General features: G+C 40.1%; 1 protein-coding gene across 3 annotated transcripts in view; it reads right to left on the reverse strand.

Moving 5' to 3' along the window:
- The window catches only part of ZNF827 (zinc finger protein 827), a 418,517-nt gene that overhangs the window by 236,021 nt on the left and 161,122 nt on the right, over nt 1–21,374 (reverse strand). For all 3 annotated transcript variants that reach the window (XM_082258929.1, XM_082258930.1, XM_082258931.1), the window contains exon 4: nt 14,001–14,457. In XM_082258929.1, coding sequence (XP_082115055.1) covers nt 14,001–14,457 — 457 coding nt within the window. The remainder of the gene's footprint in view (nt 1–14,000; nt 14,458–21,374) is intronic.

Below are 21,374 nucleotides of genomic sequence, written 5' to 3' on the forward strand. Positions count from 1 at the left end.
ATATATATTTTTATACATTTCTTGATATTTTTATTTTTTCGATAGAACAATGATTGCTTCTGCTCCTGATGAGTGTAGAAACACGAAACGCGTAGAGCATTACAGGATGCAATCCTCATGGACAATTTTCCCTATACTATATACATATGTCTGTCTCAATTATTTTCTCATTTTTTCCAGTATTTAGACCACTGTGATACTGTACACCCTTTTAAGTCTTGGTCAGACTGATATCATCCATGCATGTTACCTTGTATTTATATATTTTTTAACAATGTCATTTGTTGTACTCAATAAAATCTATGAACATTTCTATGTCTTTGCTTTACAATCAGACTCAGTTTTATGCCTCACTCAAAGTCCCAACCCTTTCTTATTTGTCTTCGAATAATAGGGATGGAGGTACAAGGTATAGTCGTAACCTCATTTAAAGTCCCAACCCCCCTCTCCATATATAAATATATTTAAGAGGAACTAAAGCCCCATACACACGATCTGAAAATCGGACGCCAGGCCGTCCGTTTTTTTTTTTTTTTTGCATGCTAGTCACATATTGAACATGAAGAGTTTACTAAAGTTCAGAAAATTCTCGTACGACAGAATAAAAAATCAGAAATTATGTCATGTGTTGTAATGTATTTATATTGTATCTTTGAATGACAACTGTACCAATTAAATGAAAATCGTACGATCCGGTATCATATGAGAAGACTTTTCAGGCTTGTCTGATCGGATAACATCGGATAAACTGTAGTGATTGGCTCTCGAAAGCTCTGTACCAACGATCTGATTATCAAACGATTTCTTCGAAAGCGGAATTTTTTGTCCGATTTTCGGATCCTGTGTACAGGGCTTTAATCTACCAATGTCCTCCCCTCCTCCCCCCATTCTCTCCTTCCCTCTCTCTTCTATGCTTATCCCCTCGTTTCTCTCTGTCTCCTACTCATCTCACCTCTTCCTTTAATCTCTCCTTTTCGATTTCCACTATACCTATACTATGACTATTGCTTGACTGTTTTATTCTCATTTACATCTTGGATTCCATCACTGCTTGACACCATTTTACTGATGTCTTACCTGACTCGGTTCAAGGCGAGTAAACAAGTCACATCCATACCTCTAGAGATAGATTGTGCGATCCTGGTGTTCTGACTCATAATTGTGTCACCTTGTGCGATCCTGGTGTTCTGACTCATAATTGTGTCACCTTGTGCGATCCTGGTGTTCTGACTCATAATTGTGTCACCTTGTACTCTCAGAAACTGTTATTTTTATTGTTTACATGACTGTCTATCGTTGTAATACTATGTTCTTTTTTTTGGAATAAAAAGATATTTAACAAAAAAAAAAATCTACCAATGTAACGGTTTCCCAAAACCGTTACATTCAAGACATGGCTTGAACGATAATTGTTAGTTACTAGTGTGCTTATGTTAGCTCTCAACTGAACTGTCAAGCCATCAAATCACTGGTTTCATAGTTGATCACATATCCAGCAACATAACAATTGCTAATCAAACCGGGGCTAAGATGGCAGCTTCCTTGGCTGTAAAATGATAGGAGGGTTTAACTCCACCCCTCCGTTTAAATCTGCTAGTAAGTCTAAAACTACCCTCTCCAGACAGTTCTGCTGTCCAAAGGTGTCTCGGTTGCTCCTCCATAGCCACGACATCTAGGAATTTGTAAGCTCCAATATATTACATTTTTATTTTTGGGCCTATATACTCTTTACAAAATAACTCACAACTGTAGGTTGTACGTTTAACCAGTTCAGCCCTTTGGACGTACAGGTATGCCCACAGAGTGAACCTTTAATCCCAAACTGATGGCTGCAGTAGCAGCCATCAGCTTGTACAGGTTTTGTTTAGCCAGCTTCCAACTTCAAAGTAAAAAGTGATGCGGCAGCTCCATAGCTGCTGATCATTTTCACACAGCTGGCAGAGCGGTGCCTCCCGGGCTTTCCTGCTCTTACCGGAGCCCAGGAACACAACTGCCGACTAAGGAGGGAGGAAGAACGCTGTGAGTTGGAGGCAAACCCAAGCCTCGATCGCCCATGCAAACAATGAAACTGGAAGTCACTTCCAGTTTCAGATGTACAATTTCCTGGGCAGTACAGCCAGAGGACACATCTAACCAAGCCAATCTGTGGTTAGATGGAAGGGCAGGGGAGACATTAGGGTCTATTGAACCCCTAATGTCTCCATAAAGAGTACCTGTCACCTGCCCAATGCTATCACATAGGGGTTTATTAACCCTTTTGTGATAGTAATCAAGTAAGAAAAAGAAAAAATGTTTTAAAAATTAAAATTAACCACTTTCCGACCGCCCGTCGCAGTATTACTGCAGCAGGCTGGCTCAGCTGCACGAACTGCTGTAGTACTACATTGGTCACGCGTGTGGTGCTAGGGGGCGAGCGTGCACTGCCAGCGGGGCTCTCCTGCCCCCACTAAGCAGCAGGGATGCCAATGCACGGGGCCGGCGATCGCTCCCCCTGCTGAGAGAGAAAGGCGGGCAGCTATTGTAAACACAGCTGACCGTTCTTCTCTCTGAAATGATCATAGAGCGCCTGTGATCTTTCTATATAGGATTACAGATCTCTATGGTCATTTCAAAAGCCCAACCCCCCACAGTTAGTAAACACTCCCCTAGGCTTACATTTAACCCCTTGATCACCCACTAGGCTAACCCCTTCCCTGCCAATGTCCTTATTACAGTAACAGTGCATATTTTTAGCACTGATTACTGTAGTAATGTCACTGGTCCCCCTAAAAGTGTCAAAAAGGTCAGTTAGGGGTCCAATTTGTCCGCAGAAATGTCGCAGTCCCGCTAAAAATTGCAGATCGCCGCCATTACTAGTAAAATTATATAAATAAAAATGACAAATCTTTCCCCTAGTTAGTAGACGCGATAATGTTTGCGCAAGCCAATCAAAATACGCTTATTGCGATTTTTTACCCAAAATATGTAGCAGAATACAAATTTGCCTATAATTATAAAAAAAAAAAAAAAAAAAAAAATTTAGGGGGTGGGGGGATGTTAAATAGCAGAATGTGAAAATATTGGGGGTTTTTTTCAGGATTGTCGCTCTTTTTTTTTGTTTATAGCGCAAAAAATAAAAAAATCGCAGAGGTGATTAAATACCACCAAAAGAAAGCTCTATTTGTTGGAAAAAAAGGACACCAATTTTATTTCGATACAGCGTCGCATGACCGTGCACTTTTCCGCTAAAATAACGCAGTGCCAAATTGCAAAAAATGGCCTGGTCATTAAGGGGGCAAATCCTTCCGGTCCAGAACTGGTTAATTGAATAAAAATAAAATATTGTCATCACCCCCGTTTCCTCGTACACCTGTGCAAGCGCAAATGGAAGCCCAGTGTGCGTGCCCGCATGTAAACCGCGGTCGTACCACATGTGTAACTTATCTCTACGACCATCAGAGTGAGAACAATGATTCTAGCAAAAGAGCTCCTGTGGTGATGGCAATATTTTATTTTTATTTAATTAAACTGATGAGCTGTAAAGGCTTTTAAAGTGTCACCTATGGAGATTTTTGATTACCATAGTTTTTGGCGATATCGCAGGCGTAGACAATTTTAGGACCTGGAATGTTTGCTATCTTTTTATTTAATGCATCCATTTGTTTTATATTTTAACCAAAAATGGGTATTGTATTGTGTGTTTGCACTCAAATTTATTTTATTATATTTTTCCTGAAAGTTTGTGTTTAATAAATAGTTGCACAAATATCAATAGCATCACCTTTTTGTTCTACAGGGCCTCTGCTTTCAGAAAATATATAATTTTCTGGGGGTTTAAGTAATTTTATTGCCAAAAAAGATTTTTACATGTACACGAAAAATAAAAACAAATTGCTCTGGAGCCGAATTGGCTAAAAGGACATGCAATAAAGGCGTGGATCTGGTACCAAAGGATATGGATAAATTCTCTGTTGAGAAGCACATCATTATCATGGAAGAATCGAGGATAGCAAAAAGAGAGGAAATAAAATACAGAGACCTGCAATAATTAGCATGATCAAAGCTCATCTTTCAGAAAATCCGCTTTTTTTTTAACCAAATATTTTAACATCCCAATAAGTGCTCGAGATCATTGGAATGATGCAACTAAAAGGCAAAAAGCTTTTTTTTTTGGATAGATGGAGTATAGAGGGATTAGAACACCTGTCAGCTCTTTATTGCTGTCTGTCCCCTGTTAGGGAGATTCACCCTCTTTACTAGTCCTGATTACCATTATCCAACGGGGACACTAGCTCTGATGACCCTGTGACAACCAGAAATTCCTTCACTTTAGAGGGATTTTCTCTTAATTCCTGGCTATCGGACAGGAAGTGAAGGGAAATAGCCCCTGAAGGGGAATGACAGGACCTCTTTCTAGTTGCTGGCAACCATTTTCTAGCTTGACCTGTGTAACACCATTTTCTTTCTTACAACTCTGACTTGTAATGACTTCTTTCAGTTAAGGTTACTTTAAGTCTTTAGTTAAACATGAACAATGACCTAAGTAAATCACCCGATATGTTCTGACACTTCAAGATAAAGATACATCCCCACTTCCTTTGTACCCAACACATTCTGCTTCCTTTTATTCTAAGTTGAGCTATAGGGTCTAGACAAGGCGTATTTTGCAATTTCTAACGAACATTCTGTATTAACCCATTGTTCATCTTTTGTGAGAACTTGACTCTTCCTGAGAGTATCCACTCCCCCTCCCAACTGTATTTCCTGTTCAATACTGTGTATAATAGTTACCCCGCTTTGCAAATAAAGTTAAGAATGTTTTAGACTGATCACGGTTTGGACGTGTTTTCTTTAGCAGGATAGAACATTCTCCAGAGCTCTGCCTTATTTGCATAGAACAGACTAGACTATTGCTATTAAGTCAGGGACTAAACTTTTGAATATACATTTAAGGTATCTAGGGTGAATATTAAGAGAAATCACCTTCAGATTGGGGGCTACGTCTGGGATCGGAGAGAGAGCGGCCATCACGGGTCCAAGGATTCACCGGTCTGGGTAAGGAGATATTTTATTTTATCTGTTTGCCTGTCCGGTGGGACTTGGCCGTTTGGCCCTGGTTCCGTTCTTTGAGCCATAGACACCAAACGCTCAGGGAGCGTGTTGGATAATAGAGCAGCTCTGGGAGACGCTCTGGATCTTTACATATATATATATATATAGAAGCTTCAGGGAAGCTTGAATACTAATATATATATAGAGAGGCTTCAGGGAAGCCAGAATAATATTTTTCAGGGAAAGATATTATATGTTAGGTTGTTGAACCTGAATACGTTCCGGGAACGTATCGAGACAGTGTCTCTGGGAGACACAGGATTTGTCATTTATAAGGAAAGACAATATCCGGGGCTTCTGGGAAGCCCAGGGGATTTTTTCTCGAGAAGAATCCCGTTCCTCTGGGAGGGGCAAATAAAACGTCTCTGGGAGGCGTTGAAGCTGTCTTCAACAAAGACAGTTTTTTTCTTTGGGTTTCAGGGAAGCCCAGGGGGTTTTAGGAAAACCCCGTTCCTTTAGTGAATAATAAATAGATGTCAGTCTGTTCTGTGTAGAAAACAAATACTTTCCTTTTCTTGCTTCTATCTTTCTATCGCATAGAACTGTAAGATTTAGAGTATAAGAGAATTTGTTTGTGTGATCTAAAAAAGCTTATTTAGTAAGTAGATAAGTTCGTTCATCACGTGATTATTTTGTTATTTCATTTGAAAATATTGTCATATTGTATTGGAGTATTATATTGCTGGTTTGACATATATGGAAACTGTGTCTATAATTATATATGACTTGTAAAAATTGCGCCTGCTGACTGTTAATATAACACTGATAACGACAGTTTCATTATTACTGTAAAAATTGACTGACCGATCGTAGGTTATCAGACAAATCAAGATGAATGTTTATTATGTGTATTGTTTGTTTGTCTATAATGGTAGGAAAGCCTTCTTGATAGCCACTATACCTGGGAGTATAAGGTGTAATATACATACACCAAATGGCTTTTCAGGAGGGGTTTTTAACCATAAAGAGGGTCTAAGGACCCAGATACATTTAAATGATTTTGTGAATGTGTAAATCTTAGAGACATGTTTTGTTTATGCTTTAGTGAAATTATACTGAAGGTTTAGGTCTAAATGCTGGCCATACATGATACAATTTTCTTACAATTGTCAGTGCGGTTTTCTTGAAATTTACCTTCAGCTATGTAGTACAAACCTCTGCCTAATTGAATACAAATGAATGTGTTTAATTTTGACCTCTTATGTGGTTTGTGGTGGATCTAACAGAAAATTGTACGATAAAGAGTTGTCCGGACATGTATGGCCAGCCTTAGAGATATTAGGATACAAGTAAATCTTTTAGTAAATGTTTAGTTGTAATGTAAAGTACATGGAAAAAGCGGGGAGAATTGGTTTATTTATGCCCCGTATTAGTACAATAGAATAGGAAAAAAGCTGCGTAGAGCTATTAGAAGTGAAAGTGAAAGTCTTTAAATACGTAGATATAGTCCACAGCGATTGCCTATAGACAGAAGACGGGTGAGAATTTGGCGTTTTTGGGCAGTGAAGTGTCATTGCTGAGTAGCACAGTCTTAGAATTAAAACATTTGCCGTTAATTTAAAGTCACAGTAAATGTTAATTGTAAAACAGCAAGTTTCTGATTGGGCTACTAAAACTTTGTAAGGTTTTCAAAAAAGCCATAACAGAGAGCGATGTGGCTGGCTCTTTTGATCTGTCTAAAGAAAAGCAGCCTGTCAGGGCGCATTTCCAAGGACCTTATCAGAAGAGGCAAATCAAAGAGTAGGACATTTTCAACATAGGCCCCCCTATAATAATAATATTACCTTACAAATACCCCTGACCACACCTGCACCCCACGGTTTCATTCTCCAAGGCAGGTGTAGTTTTCTTCGTAATGTCAGACAAGCAGAAAATGTTTATGTGTCAGATACATTTAAAACTACTACATTTCCTTACACGAGGGGAAAAGAGGGGGGAGTCACTTCTGCAAATGAACGGTCTCAGCATTCCTACACATATGCAATTATTTTTATAGAATTTTTTAGAAGTTTTGCCTTTTATACATTTGTGCCCATCTTGTATGAGCGTAGTAATAATGAATAAAAACACTATTTTATTAGAAAAAGAAAAAATATAAATTGCCGTTGTCGGCAGGATATTTTGAAGTTATTTTTTATAGAATTCTAGATAATGAAAAATTATATTTTGCAAATGATCCCCTATGTGAAGGGGAGCCTTCCTGCAAAATTTTGAAAATTGGCTATTTGCCAAGAAAGCGTTCAAGTGTCATATCTTTATTCCTGTTATAATTATGGAATTTATTTTTGGACAGAAAGAGTTACCGCAATTAGTGTGACCATTGGACCCTGTTGGCACAGAGCCAAAAGTTTCAAATCAGATTAACTTTTTATCTGATTATAGTTTTTAAATTATATTTTATGTGTATCCTCTATTAAAAGAGGGGAACCTCTGGCCAGATTTTTGTTAGAATGGCACGTGAAAAAAAAAAAAAAAAAAAATTGAAAATTTTTGGAAAATTGGCACTAAGCCAAAAAGTTTTTTTAGTTCTTTATCTGATCATAGCATGCAAGTGGTATCTGATGTGCCATCTCTACTGACAGCCATACCATCCGATGCTACCCACTGTACAGTGATTGGTTTAAGTAGTGTGTTTTTTTCAAGCGTCCTATTGGACAAGGAGACACAGCCATCTTTGTTTCTTATTTTTCAGTCCAGGTAACTGACCTGGTGTAGAAATGCCTTAGGGATAAGTAGACAATTTAATTGTCCGCTCTATAGTTCTCCAGACCATGCAAGAGGGGATGGACACCTGCTCATGGTTCAGTCCCGCTACAATATGTGGATAACATATGTAGTCACTCTGTGGAGGCCAGTCAGAGCGAGTGAGTTTATTGAAGAATTGTACATGTATGTGGACACAAAGTGTCACAGGAATTATGACAATGGTGTCAGGAAAGTGTTGTTTACCTTGGTTTTGTTCTCGCAGAGGGAGAAAGGAGAGGCACATAAGAGCTGAAGCTCTAGTGGGTCTTGCCAGCCCACAGTGGGTCTTGCCCGCCCACAGGATCATTAATTGTTATGGATCCAGACTACTCCTATCTATAATAACATTTTGAGACAAACCACAGGTCCAGAAATGTCACAAGTAATGTTGAATGCGTTTATATATCTGAAAAATGCTATGGTTGTAGCGCCTGCACTGGGCCTCCCAAATCATGGAAAAATGTTTTGTGTTTATGCAAGGGACAATTGTAAGACCATGACAGGTGTACTTACCCAGGAGTATGGTGGAAAACTTTGCCCTATAGTTTTTGTCCAAAGATGGTCGCAGTCCAGGCCTAAGGCATGCCTGAAGTGACTCCGAACATAGCACATAGCATCTTGTGAGATGGTAATAGGGATGGCCACATCATTTGCCCTAGGTAGGCCCCAGTTTTAAATGGGCTTCTGGTATTGAAAGGTTGTGTTACTCCACAACATGATATATAGGCAGCCATAGAGGGAGCAGAGGATGTTTTTGTAGTTAATTTCCTGCTCCAAGCCAAAAGATCACACATTATTGAAGCTACAAACACATACTACAGAACAAGTTTTAAGGACTTAGGTAATGTTTTAGAAAAAGTTGAGAGTAGCCTTTTTCTAAAAGAGGGGAGATCTTGTGTGTATCCTCGCAGCTAGCGCCCCACTGTTTATTGCCTAGTATTATGGAATAGGACACAGTGGGTGGGAAAGAACATATGAAGCATTACTGAGAGTTTAGTGCAAGCATATGTTGCTAGGTGCATCACCTGTATTAGAAACAAACAGACCAAACATGAGCATCTCCAATACCCATCAAACCCATTCACACATCTACAAATAGATTTCACATATAGGCCCAAAGCAGGGAAGAAATAAGAGTTCTTTTTAGTCAAATAGTGGACGTGTTCAGCAGATGAGTGGAAGTTTTTAGGACCACAAAAAGGGAGATGCCCACACGGTGGCATGCATTCTCAATCAGGAGATTATTCCTGGATGGGGGTGCCTGCCTTGAATTAGGCTTAATTATGCTCCAGTTTTCATATCAAAATATGCCAGGAACTAGTTAAAATCTTGAAAATAGATTATCCGCAGAGTTCAGGTATAATGGAAAGAATGAATAGCACAAATAAAGAGTAATTGAAACTTAAGAATCAAGTGGAACGGAACGAAAAGTTGCTCGCACCTTTTCTTTTCTTTTTACAGGAAAATACCCATCCCTTCAGAGAAGGAGACGTGGTAGTAGTGAAGCTGTTGCCCAGGACCGCTGTTTTGACCGAACACAGCCCTACTTGGATCCATGCCACTAGAGTGAAGTTGGTGCAGACAGGACCTGAGCCAGAGGATCCAGAAGCAAGCAAGAAGGTACTAACGGGGGCAGACCGCCCTGACCTTGAACAGGAGGATCCAGAAGCAAGAGAGGTACTAACGGGGGCAAATTGCCCTGACCTTGAACAGGAGAGTCAAGAAAAGGGGGTACTGACAGGGGCAGACCGCCCAGACCCTGTAGAAAATGACTTTTCCAGTTGCACCGGACTCAGGCAAACTGTGGCTGCTGATAATCCTGATTCCATTTTCAGTGTTTTCCCTTGTATGGACTGTTACTAATTGCATCTATCACCCTGGAAATTTGGGTGTCATGAGAAGTATATGCAGACCATATCCTGCACATGAGACACATAATAGAACAAAGAGAGAATTAAATATTGAGCATGATGTAGATGAGAATCCACCCACTTTTCATAGTGAAATGTTACTAACAAAATTTAAATATGCTTATGCTAGGAAGTCAGGTTTTGAGAAATGTTGGATATGTAGCAAACTCCATTCAGAAACAGCCCGCATCCCTCTTATTGCTGTCCCTTTGAATATTACACAGTTCCTTAATGAAACCTCTGCTACTTTAACTAATGTGCCAAGTAATAATAATATCACCTTCCCAGTAGATGGTAGAAGCCATTTCCCAGACTGGTGTTTCAGCCTGGGAAATAACACACGTGTTAACCCTTCTATTTGCAAAAAAGTAAATTCTTAATATTACTTCCTGCCAAGTCCCACCAGGAGACTCATGTTCCCTGTTTGACATATCAAGTCCTAGCTTAAATAAGACCATAAGGGATAATTACCAGAATTTCTCTAAAGACATACAACAAATATTGGACCACCTTGTAACTGCAGTACAAAATAGACGCCTACAAGAATACATTGCCCAGAGACCCTTTTCACTGGGAAAGAGTATATATGTATGTTGTGGGAGGGAATGTTACCCCTGGGTCCCCCTCCATGTCTCAGGGTGGTGTTATTTAGCTTCAGTGGTCCCAATTATGGGAGTTGTGGATAATGATGACAATGAGCACATGCTTGAAGCAAGTGCACATCCAAGATACCCTTTAAGACATAGAATCAAAAGAGATCTGTTCAGCAAGGGAGACCTCGCGTGGGCGTGGCTCCCTTCCTGGACTGGGTGGTCAATCGATATGATGAAAAAATTAAATAATTATTCTGGAATCATTGATGAGATAATGGAGAAGAATTCAGATGATATTAAGTTGATATTAAGTTGCTGAATCTTGAACAAAGGGCCATTAGGAAGAAGTTAGAATTACATGAGCTAGCTATAGAAAGTATGAGTGCTGCCCTGACTGGCCTCTGTGAGCATACTGAGGACTATGAGTGTTGCACTTGGATATACAATACCACTTTGGAAGTGCCAAATTATTATGACATAATTGCCCAACACAGAAAGGAGGTCAATAAGTTGCAAGAAGAGGCCCGTAACATTGCTAAAAGCTGGGATCCCTTTGTAGGTATGGGAGGTTTTGGTTTTGGAGGAGTGTTTTCCTGGTTAAAAGACATTGCTATGATGATTGTGATGATTTTACTTTTTCTATTATTTTTATATGCATTTTTTAAGCTTATTATGTGTTTAATCGCTAAAACCACAAAGAACCCAGACTCAGCTAGCAGAGGGGGATCTTATGTAAGTTTGTACTTTAACAGAGATGCTGAAAATGTTGACACAGTTCTAACAGCTAGACAAGGTGTTCTGATCCAACAAACCCAAACCCCTTTTGATTACCAGGAATATGTAAAGTTTTATAAAGCTAAGAAAGCTAAGTCTACCGTTTAGGTGGGCAGGTTTAGGTCCTTATTTGATTATACTAAGGAAACAAAGGACATTGTCGCCTAACCTGCTATTCCTTTCCAGAGAGGCCTGGTGTCCTCTGATGACACCGTATAAATGATGAGGAGAAAAATCATGCATATGAAATTATGATTTTTTAGAGGGGATTGAAGGGGAATGACAGGACCTCTTTCTAGTTGCTGGCAACCATTTTCTAGCTTGACCTGTGTAACACCATTTTCTTTCTTACAACTCTGACTTGTAATGACTTGTTTCAGTTAAGGTTACTTTAAGTCTTTAGTTAAACATGAACAATGACCTAAGTAAATCACCCGATATGTTCTGACACTTCAAGATAAAGATACATCCCCACTTCCTTTGTACCTAACGCATTCTGCTTCCTTTTATTCTAAGTTGAGCTATAGGGTCTAGACAAGGCGTATTTTGCAATTTCTAACGAACATTCTGTATTAACCCATTGTTCATCTTTTGTGAGAACTTGACTCTTCCTGAGAGTATCCACTCCCCCTCCCAACTGTATTTCCTGTTCAATACTGTGTATAATAGTTACCCCGCTTTGCAAATAAAGTTAAGAATGTTTTAGACTGATCACGGTTTGGACGTGTTTTCTTTAGCAGGATAGAACATTCTCCAGAGCTCTGCCTTATTTGCATAGAACAGACTAGACTATTGCTATTAAGTCAGGGACTAAACTTTTGAATATACATTTAAGGTATCTAGGGTGAATATTAAGAGAAATCACCTTCAGCCCCAATGGGATACAGGTGGCAAAAGTAAACCTTACAGGGGTTTTAACCATCCCATACACTATCCAAAATGAAAAAAAGGTTTGCCCTTAATTCTACTTTAAAAAAAAAAAAACAGGGATTATTTATCATAAAATCTTCCGACATTGGATGCAGACATTTTAAATCATACTTCAGAACTTGGTTCAATCCATGCTTACAAATACATTTTTACTCAGGTGGAAACACGTTTAATCAGAATTTGAAATAGGTGGCACGGCACACTGTAGGAAGAATGGGTAGATATCAGAACTTTCATTGAATCTGATAAAAGAACAGCTTCTGTGTTTCCAATCTAAAACTTGCCACCCACATTCTCTTCTGAGATATGATGACCCAGAGCAAAAACAGCTTGGTGACTTGTACCCACAGGTAAGCTTATAATAAAGAGAAAACAGGTGTGTAGTTTTGCCCTAAAAAAGGGATTATTTCTTTTTATAAAATATTACAGTATTGGATGCAGACATTTTAAAGCATACTTCAGAACTTGGTTCAATCCATGCTTACAAATAATAAAAAAAAAATACTCAGGTAGAAACACTTTTAATCAGAATTAGAAATAAGTGGCCTGGCACACTGTAGGAAGAATGGGTAGATATCAGAAATTTTGTTGAATTTGATAAAAGAGCAGCTTCTGTATTGCCAACCTAAATCTTGCCACACACATTCTCTTCTGAAATATGGTGGCCCAGAGCAAACACCTCTTGGTGACTTGTACCTACAGGTACAACCTTCCCACATAACCGCTCCCCCTGGTGTTCAGACCTCGAGGCTGCCCACACCTTCAACCTACCAGAGTAAGGAAAGGGATAGTCGGCACGCAGGATGACATCCAAAAAATAGTTTTCCTTTATTGAAATGACATGTACAAAGCTGTAAAAACGTCCTACGCATTTTGGACGTTAGTCCCTAGGGCTGATAAAAAGCCATGACTAAGGACTAACGTTTGAAACGCATAGGCTCTTTTTACACCGTTGCACCTGTCTTTTCAAAAAAGGAATACTATTTTTTTGGATGTTATCCTGAGTGCTGATCATCCCTTTCCTTATAATAAAGCTTACCTGTAGGTACAAAGGATCTCTCCAAAATGTGCACTGTTTATGAGGTATTCACTATTTCTGCAGCTGGTGACATCACCAGCACATGCACACTGAGCCCTAAAAGGACAGCATATGTAGTATGCCGCAGCCGTGGCTCCCGTGAGCATGTCCAGGGGTGATGCGATTGCGGCTCAGTCATTCAAATCTCTGGAGCCCACAAACCCAGAAGGAAAACTGGGTGAAGATGGAAGCTCTGACAGTAGTGACAGCGTACCACTGGAGGGCTTAGTTTTGAGGTAAGTCTTTCAAAATGTGCTAGTATGCATACTAGCCCATTATGCTCTTAACAGGATTTGGGGAAGGGTAATTTTTATCCTACCATTTTATTGTTTTCCTTTTTTATATGAACATTTTGTTGCTTTCCTCCTCATCCATCCCTGGATAACCAAATGAATTTAAGGCATGGTCGCACACCTTAAATAAAGTGGGGGAGGGTACAAGGATTTGCCTAAGAAGCAAGTTGAGGGTTAAAAATGAAATCACTTCCAAAATTGCATCAGAATCACATCCAATCTTTGGTGTCAAAGTCAAACTGGAATCGCACCAAAGTAGTACAGGAACCTTTTCCAAAATCACTCCATGCCGAGTCACAGTGATGTGAACGGGCAATAATTTAATTTCCATTGTCGTGTCGTGCGATTCTGTGCGGCTCAAGTCACATCAGAAATCTTATTAGTGTGAACCACCTTAGGCAATCACATCTTCTACCCTGGCATCCTGAAATCCATAGGCTTCCATAACTAGGGGCTGCTTTTAAAGGAGGTCTAAAATGACATTTCTTGGCAGATAACTGGCAGTTTAATATTACCTTTACCTTCGCATAATGTAAACACATCAAAATATAAATAAACTCATGGTGTATTACTATGGGTTACATACCTGACAATTTCATCAGAAAATCAGAAGCCATCTTGACGGAGATATCTTGGCTGAAAAGAGATGAGGGACATGTAACAAAGTCCAAAGAATCTTTCAGCTTCATGCTGCTGTTGCTGTTGGGTCTTTCAATGAAGGGCACCACAGAGGGGCAGTCACTGTCTTTTGGCTCCTCTTTAATAGGTAGTGAACTGGCAGGGACAGAACTGATCTGGCTTAAAGTTTCAGGAAGAAGAGAGTTCTGACCAGGTGAGGTACTTCCCTCATCATGGCTTCCCAAGGAGTTATTAAAAGGAGATCCTTTTATGTCGACATCATTGGGTTCTTCTTTCACTTTGGCCTCTGCCCGTAGGAAGTGCTGATGGCATCGCATGTGGAGTTTTAGGCTGAAATGACGTGAAGATGTGAAAGGGCAGAGCTGACATTGGAAAGTCTCTCCTCTGTCCTGGTGCTGATGGACCTGATAGAGGATTAAATAATTACAACGCTTCAGCTATTTTGGTCAAAATCACATAAAATAATGACACCTAAGAAATGTTATAATATGCAATTCCCCAAGTTAATAAATTGCTGTATACCACATTTACCAAAAAATCTGTTTCCCTTTAAAGTAGAACTAAAAGTAAAAGTTTTTTTATTTATTTTGGATAGGGTAGGGGAGGGTTATAACCCTTGACAATTCTTCTGTCATCTGTGTCACATTGGAGAGATTTCCTTTTTTTTCCTGTCCCATAGTCAAAACAATCCTCGGTTGTCCCCAGGGTCTACAGTACTAGACCTGGCACGTATTCTAATCCTCTCCACTCTATCCAAAATAAAAATAAAAAAAAAAGTTTATTTTTTAGTTATACTTAAAATGGTTGTAAACCTCAGTCAGAAGCCGTCGCCATGTTTGCTGTAGCCTTCCGATTCCAGCCTCGTGTAAACTTCTGCCCTTTCTACTCTGTCAAAGCTAGAACTTCGTGCATGCTCAGTAAAGATTAACCAAGCCTCGTTTTAGTATATCGTTACCTTGGCGACAAAGCCCGGCAAACCAAAAGGAGTACACATACAGTGCCTTGCGAAAGTATTCGGCCCCCTTGAACTTTTTGACCTTTTGCCACATTTCAGGCTTCAAACATAAAGATATAAAACTGTAATTTTTTGTGAAGAATCAACAACAAGTGGGACACAATCATGAAGTGGAACGAAATTTATTGGATATTTCAAACTTTGTTAACAAATAAAAAACTGAAAAATTGGGCGTGCAAAATTATTCAGCCCCTTTACTTTCAGTGCAGCAAACTCTCTCCAGAAGTTCAGTGAGGATCTCTGAATGATCCAATGTTGACCTAAATGAGTAATGATGATAAATAAAATCCACCTGTGTGTAATCAAGTCTCCGTATAAATGGCACTGCACTGTGATAGTCTCAGAGGTCCGTTTAAAGCGCAGAGAGCATCATGGAGAGTAAGGCACACATCAGGCAGGTCCGAGATACTGTTGTGGAGAAGTTTAAAGCTGGATTTGGATACAAAAAGATTTCCCAAGCTTTAAACATCCCAAGGAGCACTGTGCAAGCGATAATATTGAAATGGAAGGAGTATCAGACCACTGCAAATCTACGAAGACCTGGCCATCCCGCTAAACTTTCAGCTCATACAAGAAGAAGACTGATCAGAGATGCAGCCAAGAGGCCCATGATCACTATGGATGAACTGCAGAGATCTACAGCTGAGGTGGGAGACTCTGTCCATAGGACAACAATCAGTCGTATACTGCACAAATCTGGCCTTTATGGAAGAGTGGCAAGAAGAAAGCCATTTCTTAAAGATATCCATAAAAAGTGTCGTTTAAAGTTTGCCACAAGCCACCTGGGAGACACACCAAACATGTGGAAGAAGGTGCTCTGGTCAGATGAAACCAAACTCGAACTTTTTGGCTACAATGCAAAACGTTCTGTTTGGCGTAAAAGCAACACAGCTCATCACCCTGAACACACCATCCCCACTGTCAAACATGGTGGTGGCAGCATCATGGTTTGGGCCTGCTTTTCTTCAGCAGGGACAGGGAATATGGTTAAAATTGATGGGAAGATGGATGGAGCCAAATACAGGACCATTCTGAAAGAAAACCTGATGGAGTCTGCAAAAGACCTGAGACTGGGACAGAGATTTGTCTTCCAACAAGACAATGATCCAAAACATAAAGCAAAATCTACAATGGAATGGTTCACAATTAAACATTTCCAGGTGTTAGAATGGCCAAGTCAAAGTTCAGACCTGAATCCAATTGAGAATCTGTGGAAAGAACTGAAAACTGCTGTTCACAAACGCTCTCCATCCAACCTCACTGAGCTCGAGCTGTTTTGGAAGGAGGAATGGGCAAAAATTTCAGTCTCTCGATGTGCAAAACTGATAGAGACATACCCCAAGCGACTTACAGCTGTAATCGCAGCAAAAGGTGGCATTAACTTAAGGGGGCTGAATAATTTTTCACGCCCAATTTTTCAAATTTTTATTTGTTAAAAAAGTTTGAAATATCCAATAAATTTCGTTCCACTTCATGATTGTGTCCCACTTGTTGATTCTTCACAAAAAGTTACAGTTTTATATCTTTATGTTTGAAGCCTGAAATGTGGCAAAAGGTCGAAAAGTTCAAGGGGGCCGAATACTTTCACAAGGCACTGTATACATATCCGCCCTGTGTTAACTGTGACTGTCATTGTTCACACCCCCCCCCCCTATGACGTAGCTGGTCACATGGGGTGTTTCAAGAACACCAGGATCTTGCGGGATTGTAATACTGTGGAGCTATGCTATCAGACAGAGACATGACACATAGATGAGCAGACTGAAGTCTTGCTGAGTGTGCCATAAATGAGGGACAAAACGTGCATGCGCGAGTGACATCGCTGACACAAACATCCCCTAAACAGCACAGTTTGTAACACTTTGAAAGCCACCTATGTGTAAATGATTGTAAAACGCTTTACATGTGGTAAAGTTGGGCAGGGGAGTTTACTTCCACTCTAATGTATAACTGCCCATACACAGCATAATTTTATTTGGGTCATTTAATACTTTTATCAACAGCCATGTAATAAATTAATTAGATCATCTGTTTTTTTTTTGTTTTGTTTTATTAGCACAGGCCCAACAATTATATCCCTGACAAATTTGTGGAACTGTTCAATACAAAAAAAAAAAGAAATCTTATGTGCATGGCTAACATTACCATAGAGTGCTGTTAAATTTTCAAGCAACTCCCCTCTCCACATGTTTTAATCTGTATCAATCTATTCCTACTCTTTATTGGTCTTTCTATCCAATAAAATGAGTTCTTCAATTCTTTCTCTGGAAAGCTTTACCAAAACTTCAATAAGTATGCATGGAGACCATTACATACTGATCTGATCTATTTCATGGCTAAACTTGTGGTGCTGTTTTGCTTCATTCAGGGAATAGCAATATCCTGCAGCTTTAGAACTCCCGCTTGCCAGATGACAGTTTAAAGAAGTGGTTTTGCATTCACAGTGCACAGGAAAGAGGAAGCCGAGTTGTATTTGCCAGCTAAAGCATCATGACTGGGCAAACTCATCAACCAAATGATGATGTGCCAAATGAATGAATAAATCTTCACTGTGCTATAGAATTCTTACTTCATCCCACATTATATATATATATATATATATTTATTTATTATACATATATTGTAAATCTTCTCACATGCATAAGCACAAAACCATAATAAAACGACTATTGGAAGGTGAAGCTACCCCCCCCACCCCCCCTCCAAGAAAATCTGCCTTTTTACCAAATATTTCAATAGCCCAATAAGTGATATAGATACACTTTAACATCACTTAAATGATGCAACTAAAAAGGGAAAACTTTTTTTTTTAGATTTGAATGGATGTCTGTGCTCCCATTAGGGAGATTCACCCTCTTTACTAGTCCAGTTTACCATTATCAACAAAAGTGAAAGTAAAAGAAAATCCCACATTATGAATAGCCCCTACAGAACAGGACTAGTGGGGATATCATCCAATGAGAACACTAGTTCTGGTGACCCTGTGACAACCATAAATTCCTTTATTTTAGAGGGATTTTCTCACTTCCTGACTATGGGACAGGAAATTAGGGGAAATTGCACCAATGGGATACAGATGGCCAAAATAAACCTTACAGGGATTTTAACCATTCCATACACCAAAATGAAAAAAAAAAGTTTTGCCCTTAGTTCTTCTTTCATACAATCTTCCAACATTGGATGCGGACATTTTGAAGCATACTTCAGAACTTGGTTCAATCCCTATGAATAAATATTCAGGTGGAAACACATTTCATCAGAATTAGAAATAATTGGCTCGGCACACTGTAGGAAGAATGGGTAGATATCAGATATCAGAAATTTCATTGAATTTGATAAAAGAACAGCTTTTATATTGCCAATCTAAAACTTGCCACACACATTCTCTTCTGAGATATGGTGACCCAGAGCAAAGCCCTCTTGGTGATTTGTACCTACAGATAAGCGTATAATTAGGCCCCTTTTTCAGGGGGTGGATGCGCTCGGCGAACTCCGTGGATTCCCGCTGAGCAGGCAGATGACAGGGCCGTCTCTGTCACTGAGCAGAGACGGCCCTGTCAGAGTCCCGCTCTGGGGAGATTGGATGAAAACGGACATCTGATCCAACCCGTTGGACAGATGGCGAATGTATCGCCATCTGTATGTTTTAAGCTGATCTTGTCGGGTCGGATGACAGACGGGTGTCAGCGGACACATATCCGCTGACATCCGCCTCTCCATAGGGTAGAATTGGTGGCCTGATAAGGTCCGTCTGAAAAATGGACAGGGGGACCTGATCAGTTTGATCGTGTCAAAGGGGCCTAAAGCCCCAAGGGAAAACAGGTGTGTAGGAGCTACAATCTTCCCACATAGCAGCTCCGTCTGGTGCTCAGACCTCAAGGCTGCTGACACCTCCAACATGCAAGAGTAAGAAATGGGATGGTCGGCACGCAGGTTGACATCCAAAAAATAGTATTCCTTTATTGAAGACATGTACAAAGCTGTAAAACAGCCTACGTATTTCGCTGATAAAAAGCCATGACTAAGAACTAACGTCTGGAATGCGTAGGCTGTTTTTACAGCGTTAAGGTAACAATTATCAATAAATTTATAATTTATATTAAGTAAAACTGTTTTATGTAAAGTGGTTGGAGGTAGATGTAAGTGGTCACCTGAAGTCTGGCAAGTGCTGCCTTATTGACTGCCTGACCTTATGATTGGTTTACATTTGGTTGACTCTCTGTTATTTCAGGGATCCCAACCTCAAACTAGGCCCAAACTAAAGCCTTTGCTGTTGCCTGTGGCAAGATCCATCTTTACAGATGATATAGATCAATAAATCTTAAAGCAGTAATAAAGCCAAAAACAAAAAATTTAATATATTTGAACTTACAAGTTATTAGATGTGGTAACTAATCCAGTCATTTTATTTTTCAAACCAAGCTGTCTAGCAAAAATAGCAGTTAGAAGCTGGAGAAAAATCTTTGAAATGCTGACAGTGGTGTTTACAATGGTCAGATTTTACATTTCTATGTAAAACCTTTATCCCAAAGGAAGAAATCTTGTTGCTGTAACTGTTTAAAAGTGTTAGCTGAATTCCGACTTTAAAGTCTATAGGTAAGCCTATAATAAGACTTACCTATAAGTACTGTAAATATCTCCTAAACGTGCACCTTTTAGAAGATATTTACTGTACATGCTGCCAATAACGCCACTGGAGCATGCACTCTGAAGGAATGGCCACCTAGGCGTTCTTACAGAGTCCTTTCCAATAAGTGATGTCATTGTTGCTCCAGCCAGTCACACAGCTGGAGTCCACGAACCCGGAAGGAAGACCGGGTGAAGATGGGAGTGTCTGCGGCATTGACAGCGCGGCGCAGAAACGCTTTGTTTTCAGTTAAGTTTAAAATGCGGTGCATACTAGCACATTATGACATTGTAAGAATACCGTACTTCCCGCTTGCGTTCCACCACTTGGTCCGGAGGAACGCATACGTTGCGTGCTGACGCTGGACCTCATGCGTGATGTCATTTCCCAGCACCGTTCCGAACGGCTATTTAAAACAGCGGTATGGGGGATACCCCGTTGTTCGTGCAACCACATATTCACCTGAACCCTTACCTGCTTCCTTGTTCCCTCTTGCAATACCGGAGCCCTCTGGAGACGCTGCACCTCTTCCTCTCCTCACCAGATCAGAACCCTGCCTTGCCTGCTTCTCCCTCTGACCGCAGATGCCTACACTCCCTCAGCTCCTGAAGTTGTTACTGATCTGATAAGTACCCCATAGGGGAGCCTGATTGTTCTTCAGCTATTTCCATTACTGCAAGTTACAAGGTTATTAACTGTTGACTTCCTGATTACTCTTATGCATGTTCCTACAATCAAGTGAGGACAGTGCATATCCTTGCCTACTTGCTTGCTTCTTCTATGTGCACTGCTACTGTGTAGAGTCAGTCCATTGCCACCTGCTTACTCACGCTACTGCATTTCTGTTGTGCGTCCACTGTATGTGTGTATCATGGGTGTACAGAGACTGGTGAGTCTGCCACTGTGATGAGCTACCGCTTAAAAAACTTTCTCCAGGTTTCCTTTTACTTTAAAAAGTTTGGTTAGGCCACGTTGGCCCATATGAATGATTTCCTTTACTAAGAAATGTGCCCACTGTCAGTGCTGTATTCCACAAGCAGTGTACGGACTTTTCGTCCCGCTCCTGGAACAAAATCAGTGTAGGCTGAGCACTGCTCAGGCATTCACATAAAAGATTTGTATTTATGAATGAATACAAGGCTTTCTCCTATTGGAGGTGGAGAGGCGGGAGGATGATGTCCCAATCTCTTCCTCAATCAGAGGAAGCCTTGTATTAATTTATAAAAATGCAAAGCTTCCAGTGAAAGGCTGAGCAGAGCTCAGCCCAATTCCATTTTGTTTCAGGAACAGGACAGGGAAGTCCCTGTACTGCTGCCATAACACAAGGTTGTATACTGTATGTAGTTTATATAGTGCTGACAGCAGGCGCATTTCTTAGTAATGGAAATAATTTGTTTGGACCAGCTTGGCTAAACTGAACTATTTAAAGTGAAATGAAATCTGGAGTTCGACTTTAATTAGTTAAACCTGCCATAGATGGTTTGAACCTCTTAGGCTTCAGCAGGGCCCGGCCAAGTTCCAAACTACATATGGGCAGGCTGAATATACCTTAGTTAAGGGATCCTCAAACTACGGCCCTCCAGCTGTTGTGGAACTAAATATCCCATGAGGCATTGTAAAACTCTGACATTCACAGACATGACAAGGCATGATGGGAATTGTAGTTCCTGAACATCTGG

The sequence above is a fragment of the Pelophylax lessonae genome (assembly GCF_965119305.1).
Source record: "Pelophylax lessonae genome assembly, chromosome: 1".
In the NCBI taxonomy this organism is placed as follows: domain Eukaryota; kingdom Metazoa; phylum Chordata; class Amphibia; order Anura; family Ranidae; genus Pelophylax; species Pelophylax lessonae.